General features: G+C 34.0%; 2 protein-coding genes across 2 annotated transcripts; one reads left to right on the top strand and one right to left on the bottom strand.

Moving 5' to 3' along the window:
- The first annotated feature begins 1,101 nt into the window (after nt 1–1,101).
- On the top strand, nt 1,102–4,779 carry LOC112771688 (G-type lectin S-receptor-like serine/threonine-protein kinase At4g27290). The gene is made up of 7 exons (XM_025816490.3): nt 1,102–2,450; nt 2,592–2,702; nt 3,059–3,201; nt 3,295–3,505; nt 3,604–3,841; nt 3,953–4,103; nt 4,186–4,779. Exons 1-7 carry the CDS (start codon nt 1,175–1,177, stop codon nt 4,492–4,494), a joined length of 2,439 nt encoding a protein of 812 aa, XP_025672275.1. The 5' UTR covers nt 1,102–1,174; the 3' UTR covers nt 4,495–4,779.
- Nucleotides 4,780–7,587: 2,808 nt separating this feature from the next.
- On the bottom strand, nt 7,588–11,128 carry LOC112771690 (G-type lectin S-receptor-like serine/threonine-protein kinase At4g27290). The gene is made up of 7 exons (XM_029294963.2): nt 9,707–11,128; nt 9,492–9,605; nt 9,157–9,302; nt 8,844–9,054; nt 8,478–8,715; nt 8,245–8,395; nt 7,588–8,168 (listed from the first exon to the last, which is right to left on the bottom strand). Exons 1-7 carry the CDS (start codon nt 10,995–10,997, stop codon nt 7,863–7,865), a joined length of 2,457 nt encoding a protein of 818 aa, XP_029150796.1. The 5' UTR covers nt 10,998–11,128; the 3' UTR covers nt 7,588–7,862.
- Between the last annotated feature and the right edge of the window lie 7,882 nt (nt 11,129–19,010).

Here is a 19,010-nt window from a genome sequence, read left to right on the forward strand (position 1 = left end):
ACCCTCACTACGTTGTTCTCTATATTTGTGGCGTTTCTTTCCACAATTCTGTCATTGTGTCGATTCTCCTTTCTACTGCGTCCCCCACCTCATCCATTGTGCTCTGACTCGCTGTGGCGTCTTCCACTGCGTCATTTTAAAAGAATTCACCATCTTGTCGTTTAGACTTTTTGTATAAAATTTTGTTGTTTTTATATAGGATAAATACTTTTAACTCTATTTCTATGAAAATTAATAATTAGTCAAAAAGATGGAGAATGAGATCCCATGAAAAATGGGACCTATGAGAAATAGGAATGGGGAGCAATATTACCCCACAGTGGAAAACGGGAACGGGGACGGGGAGCAAATCTGGGGGCGGGGATGGGAGTAGAGAGTCATCCCCGCCCGGGTCCCTGACATCCCTACTCCAGAACCTATATTTTCGATTGGCTTCTGAAGGGAATATCTGCTGTATGTTTCAACCATGTGGTTATAATTGTGGAGGTATCATCACCTAGACCAAGGATTAAACTTTGATCAAATTGTACGCTCGGTCAAATTGTACTCGAATTGAACTCGTAGTTTATCTTGTTGTTGAAATTCATGTTAATTCTGTTTTTAATGGAACTTTTGCATTTTGGAAGTTGCTTGGACACTAACAGTAGTAGCTCATTTGGTTTCATATTTATTCTTCTATTTTATCATGGATACATTTTTGGTATTGCTGTCTAGCGTCTACCATAGTTGATTTATATGTTTGTGCAATCTTGATTAGTGTCTTTCATGTTGAATGATGAATATAATCTTCTTGGGCCCTAAATGCATTAAAATATAGAACTGTGGTGTATTTGTTTCGTCTCATACCTTGAGTCACACATATGTTCCACAATTAGGTGGTGTGTGGAATTTATCACTTGTGATCTCACATTGCATCCAATGGTGGAAGATGTATATCAGGTTGGTTCCCTAGTTATCTACCCTTTAATCAGTGCATTAGAAAAGTCATGAGCAACAAAAGTCAAGCTAGCAATAGGGACGTGCCATATGTGTTTACTTTTAAGTTGAAAGTTGCACTGAGAATTTAAAATAAATAAATAAATAAAATTTTTATTTAAGATTGAGACATTTAGCTTTGTTTCATATCATCAATATCCAAATTCAATCAATGAAGTACCTCTGAAGCTGTTATGCAATGGCCATTCTTTCTTTCATAGTGATTCTTGCTTACCTACTTTCTTCTTCCCTTGCCATAGAACTTGATTATATTCATGTTTCCAAGTCCCTCAGTGATGGCATGACCTTAGTGTCTCAAGGTGGAACCTTTGAACTCGGTTTCTTCAGCCCTGGTAAATCACAGAACCGTTACTTGGGGATTTGGTACAAGAAAATCCCAGTTCAGACAGTTGTTTGGGTTGCCAATCGGGCTAACCCCATTAATGGTTCCTCGGGAATATTAACATTGAACAGCACAGGCAATCTTGTGCTCAAAGAAAATGAAACTATTATTTGGAACACAGCCTCTCAAAAACAAGCAAAGAATCCAGTGTTAGAGCTCTTGGACGGTGGAAATCTTGTGCTAAGAAATGATGGAGATTCAAATCCAAAGGCCTATCTGTGGCAAAGCTTCGACTATCCATGCGATACACAATTGCCGGGGATGAAGACAGGAAGGGACCTGCAAAATGATTTTGATTGGCGAGTAACTTCTTGGAAGAGTCCAGATGATCCATCCCCTGGAGACCTTTCTTATGGTCTAGTACTAAGTGATTATGCTGAGTTTTCCATTATGAATGGAACGAAAAAGTTCTGTCGGATTGGACCTTGGAATGGCCTATACTTTGGGGGAGTCCCAAATATGAAGTATGAGTATATTTATGAACTCAGTTATGTCACCAACAAGGACGAGATATTCTACAGCTTTAGCACCAAGATTGATTCTCTCATCACAAGAGTTGTAATAAACCAAACAAGCGAACATGTTCTTACTCAATACGTCTGGGATGACAAAGTTCAGCATTGGAAACTTTTTGGATCACTTCCAGCTGATGTCTGTGATTATTATGGCTGCTGTGGAGCCTTTGGTTATTGCAGTGCAGCAGACACACATGTGTGCCAATGTTTGAAAGGGTTCAGTCCAAAGTCACCAAAAGCATGGAACTTATCCATCTGGACTCAAGGATGTATCCGCAATGAACCACTAAGTTGCAATGTCACAAGCAGTGATGGTTTTCTCAAATATACCGGCTTCAAAGAACCTGATACTCAACACACCAGGTTGTTTGAGAATATCACTTTAGAGGACTGTGAAGTTTTGTGCTTGAAGAATTGCTCTTGTATGGCTTATGCTAATTCTGACATAAGAGAAGGGGGCAGAGGATGTGTCATGTGGTTTGGTGATTTGATCGACCTAAAACTGCTTCAAGGCGGGAAACAAAGTCTATATATCAGAATGCCTGCTTCTGAGCTAGGTATGGAATGAAGTTGCATTTCTTGTTAATGCTTCCATCATTCATCTCATTTCAGGTTGCTTCACATTCTACAAAGCTCAAAATTACACTTTCATTTGGGATTTAACTGTGTTTTATGTGCCATGAATTTCAACCATGAAGAAATTTCAAGATCACATAAGAAAAAAGTGATAATTTCTGCTACCATTGCTGCAACTTGTGGGATGCTTCTACTTTGTTATGTCATATACAAAGTCCGACGGAACATTGCTGGTAACTACTGTCTTTTCTCTCACATTATCTCCAAAAGCCAACACTTTCTATATATGTATTCTATTGCTGAATTGAAATTTTGTTTGAATATAGCTAGTTCTCAGAAAACAATCTTGGTGTAATGATGGCAATGAATTTGAGGCTAGAGCTTTAGCAGCTTGAGATTGAAGAAAGTGAAATCACTATATAGATTTTCCAACTCCCTCTCTTGCATGTAATCCTCCATGTCCTCCCCACAAACCCAGAAAACCAAAAAAAGCAGAAAAAAAAAGAAAATGTTGCTGATTATCTTAAAACTTATAATTTTTAAGTTAATATAATATTGCTGTATATCTTTTCTTTCTCTTGCTTCCCAGAAAAGTCAAAAGCAGAATACTTTGAAGGATATGTAAACGACACAGATCTACCAATGTTTGATCTACTAATGATTAGTAATACCACTGATAACTTCTCGCTGAATAGCAAGATTGGACAAGGTGGTTTTGGAACTGTATATAAGGTAATTCGGTCTATGAATAGTTGGTTGCAAAGAAACAAGTAGAGGAATTTGACATTATTAAGAACATCTACTTACATAAATGTGATAAATCAGGGGAAATTAGCAGATGGGCAAGAAATTGCTGTCAAGAGACTTTCACAGAGTTCTGGCCAAGGAATGACGGAATTTCTAACTGAAGTGAAGCTTATTGCAAAGCTTCAGCATCGAAATTTAGTAAAACTTCTTGGTTGCTGCATTCGAGGACAAGAAAAGTTGTTAGTTTATGAATACATGGTTAATGGCAGCCTAGACAACTTCATTTTTGGTGTGTGATTCAAGAAAGCTTAGATCAGACCTAAATTTGGCTAAGATTACCACTTGAATATTCATTATTAATTAACAAATTTGTTTTTCTAAACATAGATCGAATGAAAAGCAAGTTGCTGGAGTGGCCTCAACGCTTCCTCATAATATTTGGAGTTGCTAGGGGACTTCTATATTTACACCATGATTCAAGATTGAGAATTATCCACAGAGATCTCAAATTAAGTAACGTTTTACTTGATGATAAGTTAAATCCTAAAATATCAGACTTTGGAATTGCTAGAGCTTTTGGAGTTGATCAGACTCATGGAAACACAAATAGAGTTATTGGGACTTAGTGAGTATCTATGTAACTTTATAGTATCCCCCCCCCCCCCCCTCTCTCTCTCTCTCTTATTTTCGTTATAATATGCGATATGAATACACTTGTTTTCATGGTTTCATGCAGTGGATACATGGCACCAGAGTATGCTATCAATGGGCTATTTTCAGTAAAATCCGACGTCTTCAGCTTTGGCGTAATATTGATGGAGATTATAAGTGGGAACAGAAATAGAGCGCTTTGTCATGCAAATGAGACTCTTAATCTTGTTGGCTATGTAAGCAAGCAATCAAATAGTTGTTTTATTCAACAAAGATGTTGCAAATATTCTGAAGTTTTTTTCATCTTATATGATATAGGCTTGGATGCTTTGGAAAGAGGACAGACCTTTGGAGCTGATTGATCCAAACATTAAGGAGTCGTGTGTCGTGGCAGAAGTATTGCGGTGCATCCATGTAAGTCTCTTATGTGTGCAACAACACCCGGAAGATCGGCCAACAATGGCCTCAGTACTTGTCATGTTAGGAAGTAAGATGGATTTAGTTGAGCCTAAAGAGCCTGGCTTCTTTTCCTGCAAGCTCCCCACTGAAGTGAATTCACACTCAGATCAACATAACATCATCACTTTAAATGATGAATTAACTATTACCTCATTAGATGGTCGGTGAAATCACTTTGTTAGCTACACTAATTGCATGAGTGTGTCGTTTTCTTACAATTTGGCTTTCATAGATTAGTTTATTTTTCTAGGTTCTGCTTTGGTGTTGTGTACTTTATTTGCAAATAACTTTTCAACTGAAGAGCACATTGCGCAGATGCCAATCTTGCTCTGCAATATGATGACCACTTGGGCTACTTAGATATCAGGATTTCTATAATTCATCATGTTAGAATTTATGACACTCATTCAAGAATAAATATCAAAGAGTAAATGGTTAAAATTGTCTTTAAAAGATCTTTTGTTCTCCAAAGTAGTCCCAAAATTTTTTTTAATAGAATTCATCTTTCAAAGATTAAGTTAGTCACATTAGTCATTTCATTATTTTCTTTACTGATGGTATTAAAATTTACTATATGACATGTTAAGTGATATTACACTGACTATATCGCATACTTCATACTTCTTAGTCCTAATTAGTAAATTAGCTACTAACATGATAAATTTATGCAATTAGATCAAATCAACTTTAAATTAAGGAAGATCGTGTGGCATGAAAATCTCTCAATTTGGAGTTGATTTGATCTAATTTTATAAAGTTATTATGTTAATAGACAATTAGGACGATATCACTTAACGTATCATATCAACAAATTTTAACACCATGAACAATGAAAGAGACAGAAGAACTAACGTGACTAATTTCAAATTTTTGGTGGACGAATTTAATTAAAAAAAGAGAGCCAATTTGAAGATCTTTCATAAAAATACGAAATGTATAATGAGGGGTGCTTATTTATCGACAAAAAATATAATTTAATCATATAATATCAAACTAAAATAAATATAAAATTAATACGAGATATATCTAGATATTATATTAATCAATTATTCTAGATATACATTAAAATTAATCATTAATATAAAATACATGTTAGAATATAAAATAAACATTAAAAATAAGTTAAACAACATATATATTTATATACAAATACATAATGATTGAATTTGGTTACACATAATATTTTTGTATATTAACATATAATATTTTAAATATATTCTAATATCTTTCTTCAAATTCATATGACAACTTGAATTTGTAACTTATTAAAAAAAAGCGGAATAAGAAAATTAAAATAGTGTAAAACAAAATTATAAAAAATTTTGAACTATTGCGAGCTCATGATGCAGACAGAACTCCAGGAATTTAGAGTGCGGACAAAACTACAAGGACTTGGGTGTAGAGAAAACTGCAGAAACTCGGAATGCATTTGGAGCCGCAAAACCTTAAGAAACGTGATGCAGACGGAACTGCCAAAACTCGGAGTGCAAAGTGCAAACAAAACCGTAGGAGCTTAGAATGTAAGGTTTATTGTTGTAATTGAAAACTAAGAAAGAAAAGTAAAAATATTTTTATAAAAGAATTTGGAGCGAAAATTCAAAGAAGATATTATAGTTTTAATACCATGTTAGAATTTACGAAAATAATTAAAGAATAAATATCAAATGCTATTTACATGAAATGTACAATGGTTTATTTATAGGCCAAGAAAATTTTGTAGTTTACTTTTGATACTTCATAAAAAATTCTTAGCTCATTAACACATTTGAACATATGTTAGTTGGTATATTATTGAAACTATTAAATTATACAAAAATATTATGTATATATCAAAAAATTATCAAATTAGTCATTATATGTTTGTATATAAATACATGTATTATTTAGTTTATTTTTAATGTTATTTTATATTTTAATATGTATTCTATACACATGACTAATTTGTTGATTGATATATAACATAGTTATAAATCATCAAAATACTTTTTGAGATATCATGATAACATGGTTTCCACATATTTCATTTGTAAATGAGTATGTAAAAAAATTGTTACTTTTTTTCAGTGGCGGAGCTTAACTAGGGCAATGGGGTCATGCTCCCCAAATATTTTATAAAAAAGTTAGCAGTAGTTTTTCAAAAATTAAAGAGTAGTTCAGTTGGTTGAAATACTTTATTATAATTTAAAGTATCTATATTCAATTTCTATCTCATGTTTTTATTGCATAATAATTTTTAGAGTGGGCTTTTATTGGCTTCACAACACATCTAACAAAAAAAAAAGTTATCTAAAAAAAATCTGCTTTGTTTTTATTTAAAATTAGGTATTTCTTATTTATTTAATTTAATATTATTTTATATATTACTGTTTATTTAATTTAATTTTTTATATGATAAAAAATATTAGAATATTCAACAAGTATTGATATTATTGTATTTGTATAAATTGATAAAAAAATCAATAAATATTATAAATTTTAATATTTATCTTTCTAATTTTTTTTACATATTTTACAGGATATATATTTAAATTTTTATACAAAATAATGATGAAAAATCAAAGAATTGATGATTTTTTAAGAGGAAGACTAATATTCAAAAAAGAGAACATATAACTTCTAAAATATCAACACCTATAAATAATTATTTTACTTTAATAAATCACGAAGAAAGTGAGATACAACTTTCAAAAATTCAAAGAGTTGCATCAGATGAGTTTGACCTTAAATTTTTGGCCCCCAAAATTTTGTTTCAAGCTCTGCCACTGTTTATTTCGTTTTTAGTATAAATGGGACATGCTATACCTTTTTTGTTTACTTTACACTATAAACAAATTATGTAATACAATATAAAAATGTAATTTGTTCCCAAAATACATATATTAGTTAAATAGTTAATATTTGATTTAAGCACATTATTTATTTATTTATTTATTTTTCTTTCCATACTGACTACTGAGTCCAACATCCAATTTCAAAGTAAACACATTTGGCGCATGTTACTGTTGCTATCTTGACTCTTTGTTCCTCATTACTTTTCTATGCTTTCTGATTACATCATAAGGAAAAAAAGAAATGCAAATATTGGTGGTGTTGTACGTTGCTAATATAAGTGAGAAAATTTAGAATTTAAGCAAGAGATGATCTAAGCCTTTTTATGAGAGAAGGAAAAATCAATATCTAGAACACTACCTAGTGTATAATCTAGCAGTACAATTCCTATCTTAGTTAACTAAGGGAGTTAATATCAATTATATACAAATATTATGAAAGGGAATCATTATTTCTTATTCTAAAATTCATGATAAAATATTAGATGTTTTGTGAAACTACATATAGAGAAGGGAAAATACTCTAAACAACAATAATAGAGTCTTATCTCACTAGGGAATAAAAAACACATGTTTGTAGCTTTAACGATTATCATATTGTGCAACAGGATAAACAGTTGCTTCAAATATTCAGTTACTAAAACTAATCCAGCAATGGAAAATGTCTAACCATGAGTTCATGTGATATGTGCAGCAGACTCATTGATTTCACCGGCCATCTAATGAGGTAACGGTTAATTCATCATTTGTAGATACTTCACATTGATGTGGCTGCGAATTCGCTTCGATAGAGACCCACTTGGGAAAGAAGCCAGGCTCTTTAGGCTCATCTAAATCCATCTCACTTGCTAACATGAGAAGCACAGAAGCCATTGTAGGCCTATCTTCAGGGTATTGTTGTACACACAACAGACTCACATGGATGCAACGCATTACTTCTGAGATTATACATGACTCCTTTATAGTTGAATCTATCAACTCTAAAGCCTTCTCCTCTTTCCATAGTCTCCAAGCCTACATCACAAACATGAAAACCTTCAGAAAAATTTATTGCACATTTGAGTAATATAACAATTATCTTAGTGCTTACATAACCAATGAGATTGAGAGTCTGATTTGCATGGCAAAGAGCTCTATTTTTGGTCCCACATATAATCTCCATCATAAGTATGCCAAAGCTAAAGACATCCGATTTTATAGAATACAATCCATCTATAGCATACTCTGGTGCCATGTATCCACTGTATGAAAGCATTAAAACAATGATTAAGTTGAGAAAAGATAAATAAATAAAATGTTATGAAATTAGAAAGAGACACTCACTAAGTCCCAACGACTCTATTTGTGTTTCCTTCAGTTTGATCTCCTCCAAAAGTTCTGGCCGTTCCAAAATCTGATATTTTTGGATTTAATTTGTCATCGAGTAAAACGTTACTTGCTTTGAGATCTCTATGGATAATCCTCAATCTTGAATCTTGATGAAGATATAAGAGTCCCCTAGTAAGTCCAAATATTATGCCCAAGCGTTGAGGCCAATCCAACAACTTACTTTTTGTTTGATCTATATTTCGAAAAAACAATTCTGTTAATAAAATATCAAATATTGAAGTTTCATAAGCTGCTTACTATACTGTAATGAAAACTAGAAAACAGAATTTATCTAATTTAACTTTTTTTGATATTACATACCAAAGATGAAGGTGTCCAGGCTACCATTAACCACATATTCATAAACTAACAAAATTTCTTCTCCTTGAATGCAGCAACCAAGAAGTTTTACTAGATTACGGTGCTGAAGTTTCGCAATTAGCTTTACTTCAGTTATGAATTCAGTCATTCCTTGTGTAGAGCTATGTGAGAGTCTTTTCACAGCAATTTCAAGTCCATCTGCTAATCTTCCCTGCCCAATTACATTTTTATAAGTAGATCATGATCTTTACAATGTTAAATGTTCTCTACTTGTTCAAGGCTCAACCTAGTAAGTATTCAAAGATTGAATTACCTTATAAACAGGTCCAAAACCACCTTGTCCAATCTTGTTATTCAACGAGAACTTTTGGGTGGCAGTAGTAATTGTTAGTAGATCAAACAGTGGTAGATCCGCATCATTTACGTACCCTTCCATATATCCTTCTATCTTTGATTTTTCTAGGAACGCAAAGAAATGTAAAATCCATTCAGATATTGTTATTATATTTCTAAACAAAAGGAATTTCAGAATACTGTAGTTCTTGATAATTAGCAGTATTTCAACAAATTTCCAATTTAAAAACTTATATAGAAATTTGCTGCCATTTAGAGATAATAGGAATATAGGATTGAAAAGAAAGTAGTTACCAATATTGTTCCTTCGGAGTCTGTATATAACGTAAACACAAAGTAGAAGTGTTGCAGAAGATGCAGCAATGGTGCTAGCAATTATCACTTTTTGCTTGTGCCGATGTTGAAGTCCTTCATGGTTGAAATTCATCAAACATGTAAACAAAAATGAAAGATACAATAATAAGAAGAATGGAAGAATCTATAAAGCAAGATGCACTTTTGTCCCTTACCTGATTCCAAAGCAGGCATTCGAATGTACAGATCCTGTCCACCAGATTGAAACAGTTTGATGTCAATTAGATCACCGAACCACATGGCGCAGCCACTGCCTCCTCCTCTTATGTCTGAATTGGCATAAGCCATACAAGAGCAGTTCTTCAAACACAGATTTCTGCATTCATCTAAATTAATATTCTCATGCAGCTTAGTATGCTGAGTATCCGGCACTTTCAAGCCTGTGTATTTGACAAAACCATCAGTGCTTGTGACATTATTGCAGCTTAATGGTTTGTCGCGAATGCATCCTTGTGAGGAGTTGTTTGAGTTCCATGCTTCTGGTGACTTAGGACTGAACCCTTTAAAGCATTGGCAGACATGCTTTGATTCTGCTACACTGCAATAACTAAAGGCTCCACAAAGGTCATATTTATCACACACATCAACTGGCTTTGATCCAAAACTTTTCCAATTCTGAAGATCGTCATCCCATATATACTGCGTAAGAGATTGACTTGTTTGGCTTATTAAAGCTCTTGTAATGATAGAATCAACCTTGGTGTTATAACTATAGGATATCTCATCCTTGTTTGTGACAAAAGTGACTTCAAAAACATATGTAAAGGACAGATCTGGGAATCCACTGAAGTAAAGGCCATTCCAAGGTCCAGCCCGATATACTTTTTGCGTGCCATTCATCATGTAATAGACTGGATAATCACTGAGAGCTAAACCAAGAGAGAAGTCTCCAGGGGATGGATCATTTGGACTCTTCCAACAAGTTATGCGCCAATCCAAACCATTTCGGAGGTCCCTTCCTAACTTCATCGTTGGCAAGTATGTATCTGAAGGATAATCAAAGCTTTGCCACAAATAGGCCTTTGGATTTGATTCCCCTTCATTTCTTAACACAAGATTGCCACTGTCCAAGAGCTTCAATACCGGATTCTTTGCTTGTTTTTGAGAGATTGTGCTCCAAAAAGTAATCTCAGTGCCATTTTCTGTGAGTAAAAGATTGCCTGTGCTGTTAACTGTTAAAATTCCTGAGAAATCAATGATGGGGTTGGCCCTATTGGCAACCCAAACAACTGTCTGAATTGGAATATTCTTGTACCAAATTCCCAAGTAACGCTTGTGTGAAGAATTACCAGGGCTGAAGAAACCAAGTTCAAATTTTCCACCTTGTGACACTAAGGTCATGCCATCACTGAGGGACTGAGAAACATGAAGAGAATCAAGTTCTATGGCAAGAGAAGAAGAATAAAGCATGTATGCAAGCATCACTGTGAAAGAAGGAATGCCCATTGAATATCAGCTTTTGACTTACTTCATTGTTTGGATACTGATGATATGCAAGGAAGCTAATTTTGTCTCAAAGCATAAACACATAGTAAGTCAAGATGATTTGAGACATGGAAATGGACACATTGGCCACATAGGAAGGAGAAAAAGTGTTAATTAGGAACATATCTATTATAACTGTCATTTCAACAAGATTAAAAAACAACAACAAAGCCTAATGTGAGGGTGGCTACATGGATCAAACGAAACAATTGCCTCCTGTTATATATTATGTTTATCACAAGATTATTTGCACATAAATCTCACTTGACCACTTTATGTAGATCTTTTCAGGTCTTACTTTTGTTAGTGTTGCAAGTGTGAGGAGTGTCGAAGTTAGTCCCACATCAAAGAAAACAGGGAAGAGTGAGGAGTTTATAAGATGAGAGACCCATTAACGTAACATTTTAAGATTTTGAGTTGGATGTGGTGTATTCTCATCTTATATTTTCTTTTTATGTGTCCAATCTTTCTAAACCGTCCAGCCGCCATGTATGACAGAAAAATATAGTGAATTTACATGAAACATCAATGACCAGAGAATTGCCACTCAATTTTGATATTGTTACTTTAAATAATGCACAATTATTCATATTAAACTATTCTTTCACATTAGCCCATGAGAATAATAAAGAAATTTCGCGACTCACAAATTCAGCTCAAAAATAAATAAATTCAGTTATAATTTTAGTCTTTATTATTTTATCTTTTCTTTATTTGTTCTTATCTTATATTTATTTACTTTTATCTTTTATAGGCTAATATTCTATATATATTTAATTTTAGTTCATAGTTTACAATTCAATTCAATCAATCAACATATAATAAAAGTTCTTCATCTTTTTTTTTTATTCTTTCACAATTTTATCAATTCATCAATGAGATAAATATAAACATTAAAGCACATTTAAGTGAACAAACTCTAGTTATAGTGTGTTATTTTAATAAAACAATTAAAAGGATTGTGGATTTTTTTAAATAAAAAAAATTAGATCTTGTGCAGTTGATGTCTATAGTCTATACTCTTTACAAAAAGATAATATCGAAATTAGAAGCAACAATACAGCATGAGAAACTAGATGCAGATCCATACTGTTAGAAAAATAAAATAAAATAAATCAGCATGAAATTCGACAGAAGCAGAAAAGCAGAATTTTCCAACTTGAAAAGTCAAAACACGTCCTTTTTTTTGGTGTCTTAAGGTCAAAACACATTTAAACCAATTTGTTCCATATTTAAGTCTTCAATTTATGTATTAGGGTAAGTTTGGATTAACTTAAAAAAAAATATTTTTTTTATTTTTATTTATTTTTAATTCTCTTATTAATACTTAAGTGACAACTTGAGTTAAATTAGGATATTATATTCTCTTTTTAATACTTATGACTAAGACCTGCACAATGAATAAAGAGTCAAATTAATTATATTATATATATAATATAGATTTAGAATATTATATTGTTTAGGAATAGATTAAATAATATGTAAGTCAACATTAAACTTGAAAGCTAATTTGTAAAAAATATTTAAATAATTCTAATAAAAACTAAATGATCCTAATATATTCTGACATTAGCAAGTCATTCTAACATGCATTGATGATATTGTGCAGAACTACTCGATCTGATGCTGTCAAGGAAAGCATTACTTTTTTACTTGTGATTCTGTCTGCAATATGTTTGGTATTATTGTTGTAATGGTGTGAGTTCATGTATAATATATGTATATATAATGGAAATTGGGTCACAGACAAGGCAACTCTCGAGGTTATGGCTACTTCCTTCTTCATGGATCTCTATTCTGACAACTCTATAAATGTTCCTTACATTGTAAATAATATGTTTCCCAATCTTAATAGTACTGATTTGCAAAGCTTGAACCAAGAGGTATCTAATGCTGATATTAAAGATGCTATCTTTAGTATTGGAAGCTGGAAAGCCCCAGGAAGAGACGGTCTACAAGCCATTTTCTATCAGAGTCAGTGGAATAGAATTGGGGATGATGTCTGCAACCTGATAAAGAATATCTTCAACCAACCTGACAAGATTGGAGAGGTTAATGAAACTCTTATTACTCTTATCCCTAAAGTAGATCCTGTTACTCACCTTAAACAATTGCGGCCCATCAGCCTATGTAATGTATCCTATAAGGTGGTTACAAAAATCTTGGCAAATCGCCTGAGAAAAATTATGGATAAATTGGTGATGCCTACTCAATGTAGCTTTGTTCCGGGGAGACACAGTTCCGATAACATCATCATCACCCAAGAAGTCATCCACTCTATGCGACAAAAAAAAGGGAAGAAAGGATGGATGGCCATCAAGATTGACTTGGAGAAAGCTTATGACCGGTTAAAATGGAGTTTCATCAGTGACACCCTTATGGATATTGGTCTTCCCCAAATGTTTATAAAGTTAATTCTTAACTGCATCTCAACTGCTAAGATGAGAGTCCTGTGGAATGGTGAAGAGTTGGAAGAGTTCTCCCCCTTAAGAGGCATCAGACAGGGAGATCCTATATCTCCCTACATCTTTGTTCTCTGTATTGAGAGGCTGTCCCAGCTTATTGGTGCAGCGGTGGATCATAAATTCTGGAAGCCTATCAGGCTGAAAAAGGACGGCCCACCTATCTCTCATCTCTGCTTTGCAGATGACCTTATCCTGTTTGCTGAAGCCAGTCTAGATCAAGCCAATGTTATTAACAAGTGCCTTGAGGCATTTTGTGAAAGCTCCGGGCAGAAAGTCAGTAAAGAAAAGACTCGTATTTTCTTTTCCAAGAATGTGGGGCATAATGTCCGAACAGAGATAAGCAACACGTTGCAATTTGCCAGGACTGATGACTTAGGGAAATACCTAGGTGTTCCTATTCTTCACTCTAAAGTCTCAAGAAATACCTTTGAAGATATCATCAACAAACTCAATACCAGGCTCAATTCCTGGAAAGCCTCATCTCTTTCTCTTGCGGGAAGAGTTACCCTGGTGAAATCTGTCTTATCCTCTATGCCTTCTTATACTATGCAATCTGCCTATTTGCCTTCTTCTACTTGTGATATGATTGATCGTAAATGCAGGAATTTTCTTTGGGGAGATACAGAGCAGTCTAAGAAGATACACCTGCTAAATTGGAAGAAAGTTTGTGAACCGAAAAATTCTGGTGGATTGGGTATTAGACATGCAAGCCAAATGAACAAGGCGTTCATGATGAAGGCGGGATGGGGTTTGGTTGAGAAGAAAGACGCACTTTGGGTCAGAATTCTTAGATCAAAATATGGCAGTGGTAACAATGTCATTCCTAGAGTAGAAAGGAAGAGGAGCAACTCGAATCTCTGGAAAGGAATTTGTCAGTTGTGGCCGGAAGTCCAAAGTAACTGCATTTGGAGGATAGGGGATGGGGCCCAAATTCGTTTCTGGGACCACAACTGGGTTCCGGGATTAGGTCGTCTCGATAGAGTTGCAAACCAGGTAAGTAGTAATTTTAATTACTCAAATTCACTGATGGAGTTTCTTGACGTTTCAGGGCATTGGGATACTGGGAAGCTACAAGAACTATTACCGGAGGATGTGGTGAAAAAGATAGTGGCGATTTCTTCTCCCTCTCCATAGAAGGGTACTGACCATTTAGCTTGGGGTCTCACCCCTGATGGGTTGTTCAACACCAAGTCAGCGTACCAGAGCTTGTCTGAAGAGCAACATACTCCGAATACAGTTTTTAGGCAAGTCTGGAATTGGCAAGGTCCGGAGCGAATCAGAACGTTCCTCTGGTTGGTGGCTCATAATGCCATCCTTACTAATTCAGAGAGAAGGCGAAGACACCTGACGAACGATGATTCCTGCCCACGGTGCCATCATCATGATGAAACAGTTATTCATGTGCTACGAGACTGTTCCTACGCACAATGCATTTGGAAATATCTTCTCCCTCCCAATTTTGTGAACTCTTTTTTCAATACGGATCTGAAGGACTGGTTGATGCAGAACCTCACTAGCAAGAATGACTGGCCATGTCTCTTTGGTGTAGCTGCCTCCTCTATATGGCACTTCAGGAACAAGCTCATTTTTAATGGCCAGTCTGTTCCTATGGTCACAGCGGTGAGTCGAATTAAAGCGCGGTCGGAGGAGTTTCTAAAAGTCACGAAAAGCAACATTCTACCCAGGAACCTCCAGGCTGCCGGGAATTGTTACATTGCTTGGTCTCGACCCCCTACAGATTTTGTTAAACTTAATGTTGACGGCTCCCTTTATGCCTATAGAAACAATGCGGCATGTGGTGGAGTGTTTAGAGATGCAGATGGTAGATTTTTGAAAGGTTTCTCATGTAATTTAGGTGGATGCTCTATTATGCATGCTGAATTATGGGCAATCGTCCATGGCCTACAAATTGCGGTAGTTAACGGATACCAGTCCATTGTCGTAGAATCTGATTCAGCTGCGGCTATCAAGTTCATCAATCATGGCTGCTCCCCAACTCATCCCTGTGCCCCCCTCATTCAGGACATTCGTATCATGGCAGCTCGCTTGCAGCACATTATTTGGTTACACTCCCTTCGTGAAGCTAACTCTGTAGCAGACCTTCTAGCCAAAAAAGGGCAAGACATGCCTCTTGGTTTACACCTGTTTGATAGAGCACCATCTGATATTACTTATGCACTTTTTTGTGATTGTTACGGGGCCCTCCGTTTAAGAGGGTCCTGATCTGCTCTTTTATTTTTGCTTTTTTCTTTTCTGTTTTCTTTTGCTGTTGGGGTCCTTCCCCCCTTTGCTCATCAAAAAAAAAAAAATGTATATATAATTATTATTCTAGTGGAGTAAAACCAAGCTAACAATAAGTGGTGGTTCTTTCTGAATGACACTTCTTTTCTTTCTTGGTAGGTACTCTAATTTGTTACACTCTGCTACTTAATTATGTGAGTGGTAACTTCCAATATTGTAGGGTGTTGATGATGAACATAATGTTCTGCTTGAGATGAAGGGATGGAATAGCATGCAATTATCCTTTCATGTTATAATTATATAAATGTGAGCATCTCATATTGTTAGTGTATTTAAATATAACGAGTTATTTGAGCCTTGATATAATAGTAAGATTATTGTCCTGTGACGAGTACTATTTGAGCCTTGATATTGAATTTTTCTTTGCTCTTAAAAGTTTGTTTGAGATCATACAAGTGTTATTAATTTCGTCCCTAACTCATGTCTTGCTTAAATTCTGAATTTTGTCACTTATATTAGCAACTTACAAGAATAAAACCAAATTTGCATTGTTCTTCTTTTTTTTTTTTGTTTTTTTTTGCACTTCCTTTTTTTTTATTTCTTTCCTAGTTATCTATAATGAAATCACAGAGCATCAAAGTAATCATGAACAAAGAGTCAAGCTACCAACAGGAACGTAAGGCCAAATGTGTTTACTTTTAAATTGGATGTTGGATTGAGTATGGAAATAAAAAAAAAGGAAGTTGGATTGAGAATTAAAACAAACAAATAAATAAACAATATGTGTTTAAATTCATGGCAAATTAAACAAAAAAACATAATATTTTGGAATGGTCAGAATTCTTGGAGGAAATCAAACCAAAGAAATACAAACAGAGTCATTGATACTCGTTGATAATAAATAATTGATTTTTATTCCAACAAAAATTGCATAAAAAATTTTTGTTTGCTTCTTTCAATTTCTAAAGGGACAAAAATACAAATGTGTTTGTTATAGATGCAATTCAACACTTAGGTATTTCACACACTTACAAAAAGTTGATAAAGTACTTGTTAGTTATTATTAAATTGTTAAAAAAATATTTTTTTAATAATTTTTTAGTATATATAAAAAATTTAAAAACTAAAGTTCATATATTTTTTTAAAATATCTTTTCACTTAAAAAAAACGTTTTTAACATGATAAATAAACAAAAAATATTTTTATACTATTATACTCAAATGTAATTGTTAAACAAAAAATTTTTTTACATAAAATATTTAAATATAAAATTATTTTTATTTTTTTAAAAAATCTTATTAAAAAACTATTTAAAAAAAAGATTCTTTCCAAAAAATTCAAACAAATCAAAACCAAGAATTGCACTCCGTAAAACTTAGGAAAATAATATTTATATTATTATTTTATTCATCTCACATGTACATTTTTTCTTTAATGATATAAAAGATAATTTTTTTTTAATTTTTTACGAATGGTTTTTATAGTAAACATTTAAATTAATTTTAAAAAATTTTAGATCTAATTATTTTATAAAATATTCATATTAAAAATTTTATTAAAATTATAATCTATGTCTGATAAAAATAATTCTTATAACAGAGAAAGGTCATAACCTGCCTCATAGAGAGGTGTAAGGTGAAATTTAAAGGAGTCTCTAGAGCCTGAAAATTTTACATAAAATAAAAAATTTGATTTGGAGAGCACTTGGTGAGAAATTGTCAGTACTGAATCTCCTTCACAAAAGATTTCCAGCCACCTCACCTCTCTGTTCTAGTTGCAAATTGTCTCCAACGATGTCAACGAGCCAGAGAAGTTTGGAGCTCTTCAACTCCTTCGTTTGGAACTCTTTGCAATCATAAGCTGAAACCTGTGGAAAGCTAGGAATGAAGAAATATTTGAAGGGATAAAGAGGAGTGTGCAAGAGATTCTTACCAACAACTCGAAGGAGAGCGTCACCGAAGCAGCGTATAAAGCCCTAATTCCTCTTTTGAGGTTTCACTTGTTCCCGCGACGAAGACGAACGGTAACAAGGGTTCTCTGTTTAACACAATGACGGTTAGGATTCGGTTTGCGAGGTTTGAGTGCACCCACCGCCCCTTCTATCGATGGAGGCTCTCTCGAATTCCAAAGAGGCAAGTCAGTAGTAACTTTCCCTTATGTAAAGTTCTCTATTGCATCAATTAGGGGAAATTAGTTATAATTCAAGGGACCATGTATAAAATGTGTGTATCTGGAATAGTGAATGAATTATTGAAGCACTAAGTTTTATTTATCTTTTGCTTTCTTCTTTCCTGAAATTTTATGTGTTGGTTAACATTCTCGGTATTATTATTATTATTATTATTTGTAACGATTAAATTTTTCTAAGAGTATGTTGGGTTGGAGGTAGAATAGGGGGTGATATTTTTTATGGTTAAGTTTGATGTGTAAATTTGGGCATCTGAGTTCATGCAATATTGATTCTCTTGGTGACTGAATCTGGGTAGTACTGGTATAAGGAGCTAAGATCTCAAGAATCAAGGTTTATCGCTTGGAGCAAAGATCCAATGACGAATAGCATAGGCACAACTACAGTTGTCTACACTCTCATTGAAAGCCAGTCAAACAATCGGCCACTTTTCTTCAACGGGAAGAACTATGTCTACTGAAAAGAAAGGATAAGGATCTTCATCCAATCTATTGACTACAACATATGAAAAATTGTTGTGAGCAGTCTCAAGATCCCAACAAAAATAAGTGTTGAATGGAGTGGTGACTCCAAAAGAAAAAGCTGAATGGAATGAAGACGATAAGAAGAAGATGGAGCTAAATACTAAAGCCATCAACCTTTTTCACTGTGCTATCAGCTTTGAAGAGTACCGAAAAATGTCTAGATACAAGAGAGCTAAAGAAATCTGGAAAAAACTCCAGGTTACACATGAAGGCACTAAACAAGTCAAAGAGACGAGGATTGATATGCTACGAAAAGAGTACGAGATGTTTAACATGAAGGATGGAGAAAGCATTGATGAAGCGTTTGAGAGATTCTGAATCATAATCAACAACTTTGATGTTATGGGTACAAACTACTCAGAACAAATCTTGGTGAGAAAACTCTTTAGAAGCCTCACAAAAGAATGGAAAACCACTGCCACTGTCCTAACCGAGAGCAACAACCTAAGTCCCATAACCTATAATGAGTTGAGAGGAAAACTCCTTGCCTATGAAACCACACACGCAAACCCGGACTCAAAGAAAAAGGGAATAACCCTCAAGTCAAAAGTAGAA

Source organism: Arachis hypogaea, chromosome 18 (genome assembly GCF_003086295.3).
Source record: "Arachis hypogaea cultivar Tifrunner chromosome 18, arahy.Tifrunner.gnm2.J5K5, whole genome shotgun sequence".
Classification (NCBI taxonomy): Eukaryota; Viridiplantae; Streptophyta; class Magnoliopsida; order Fabales; family Fabaceae; genus Arachis; species Arachis hypogaea.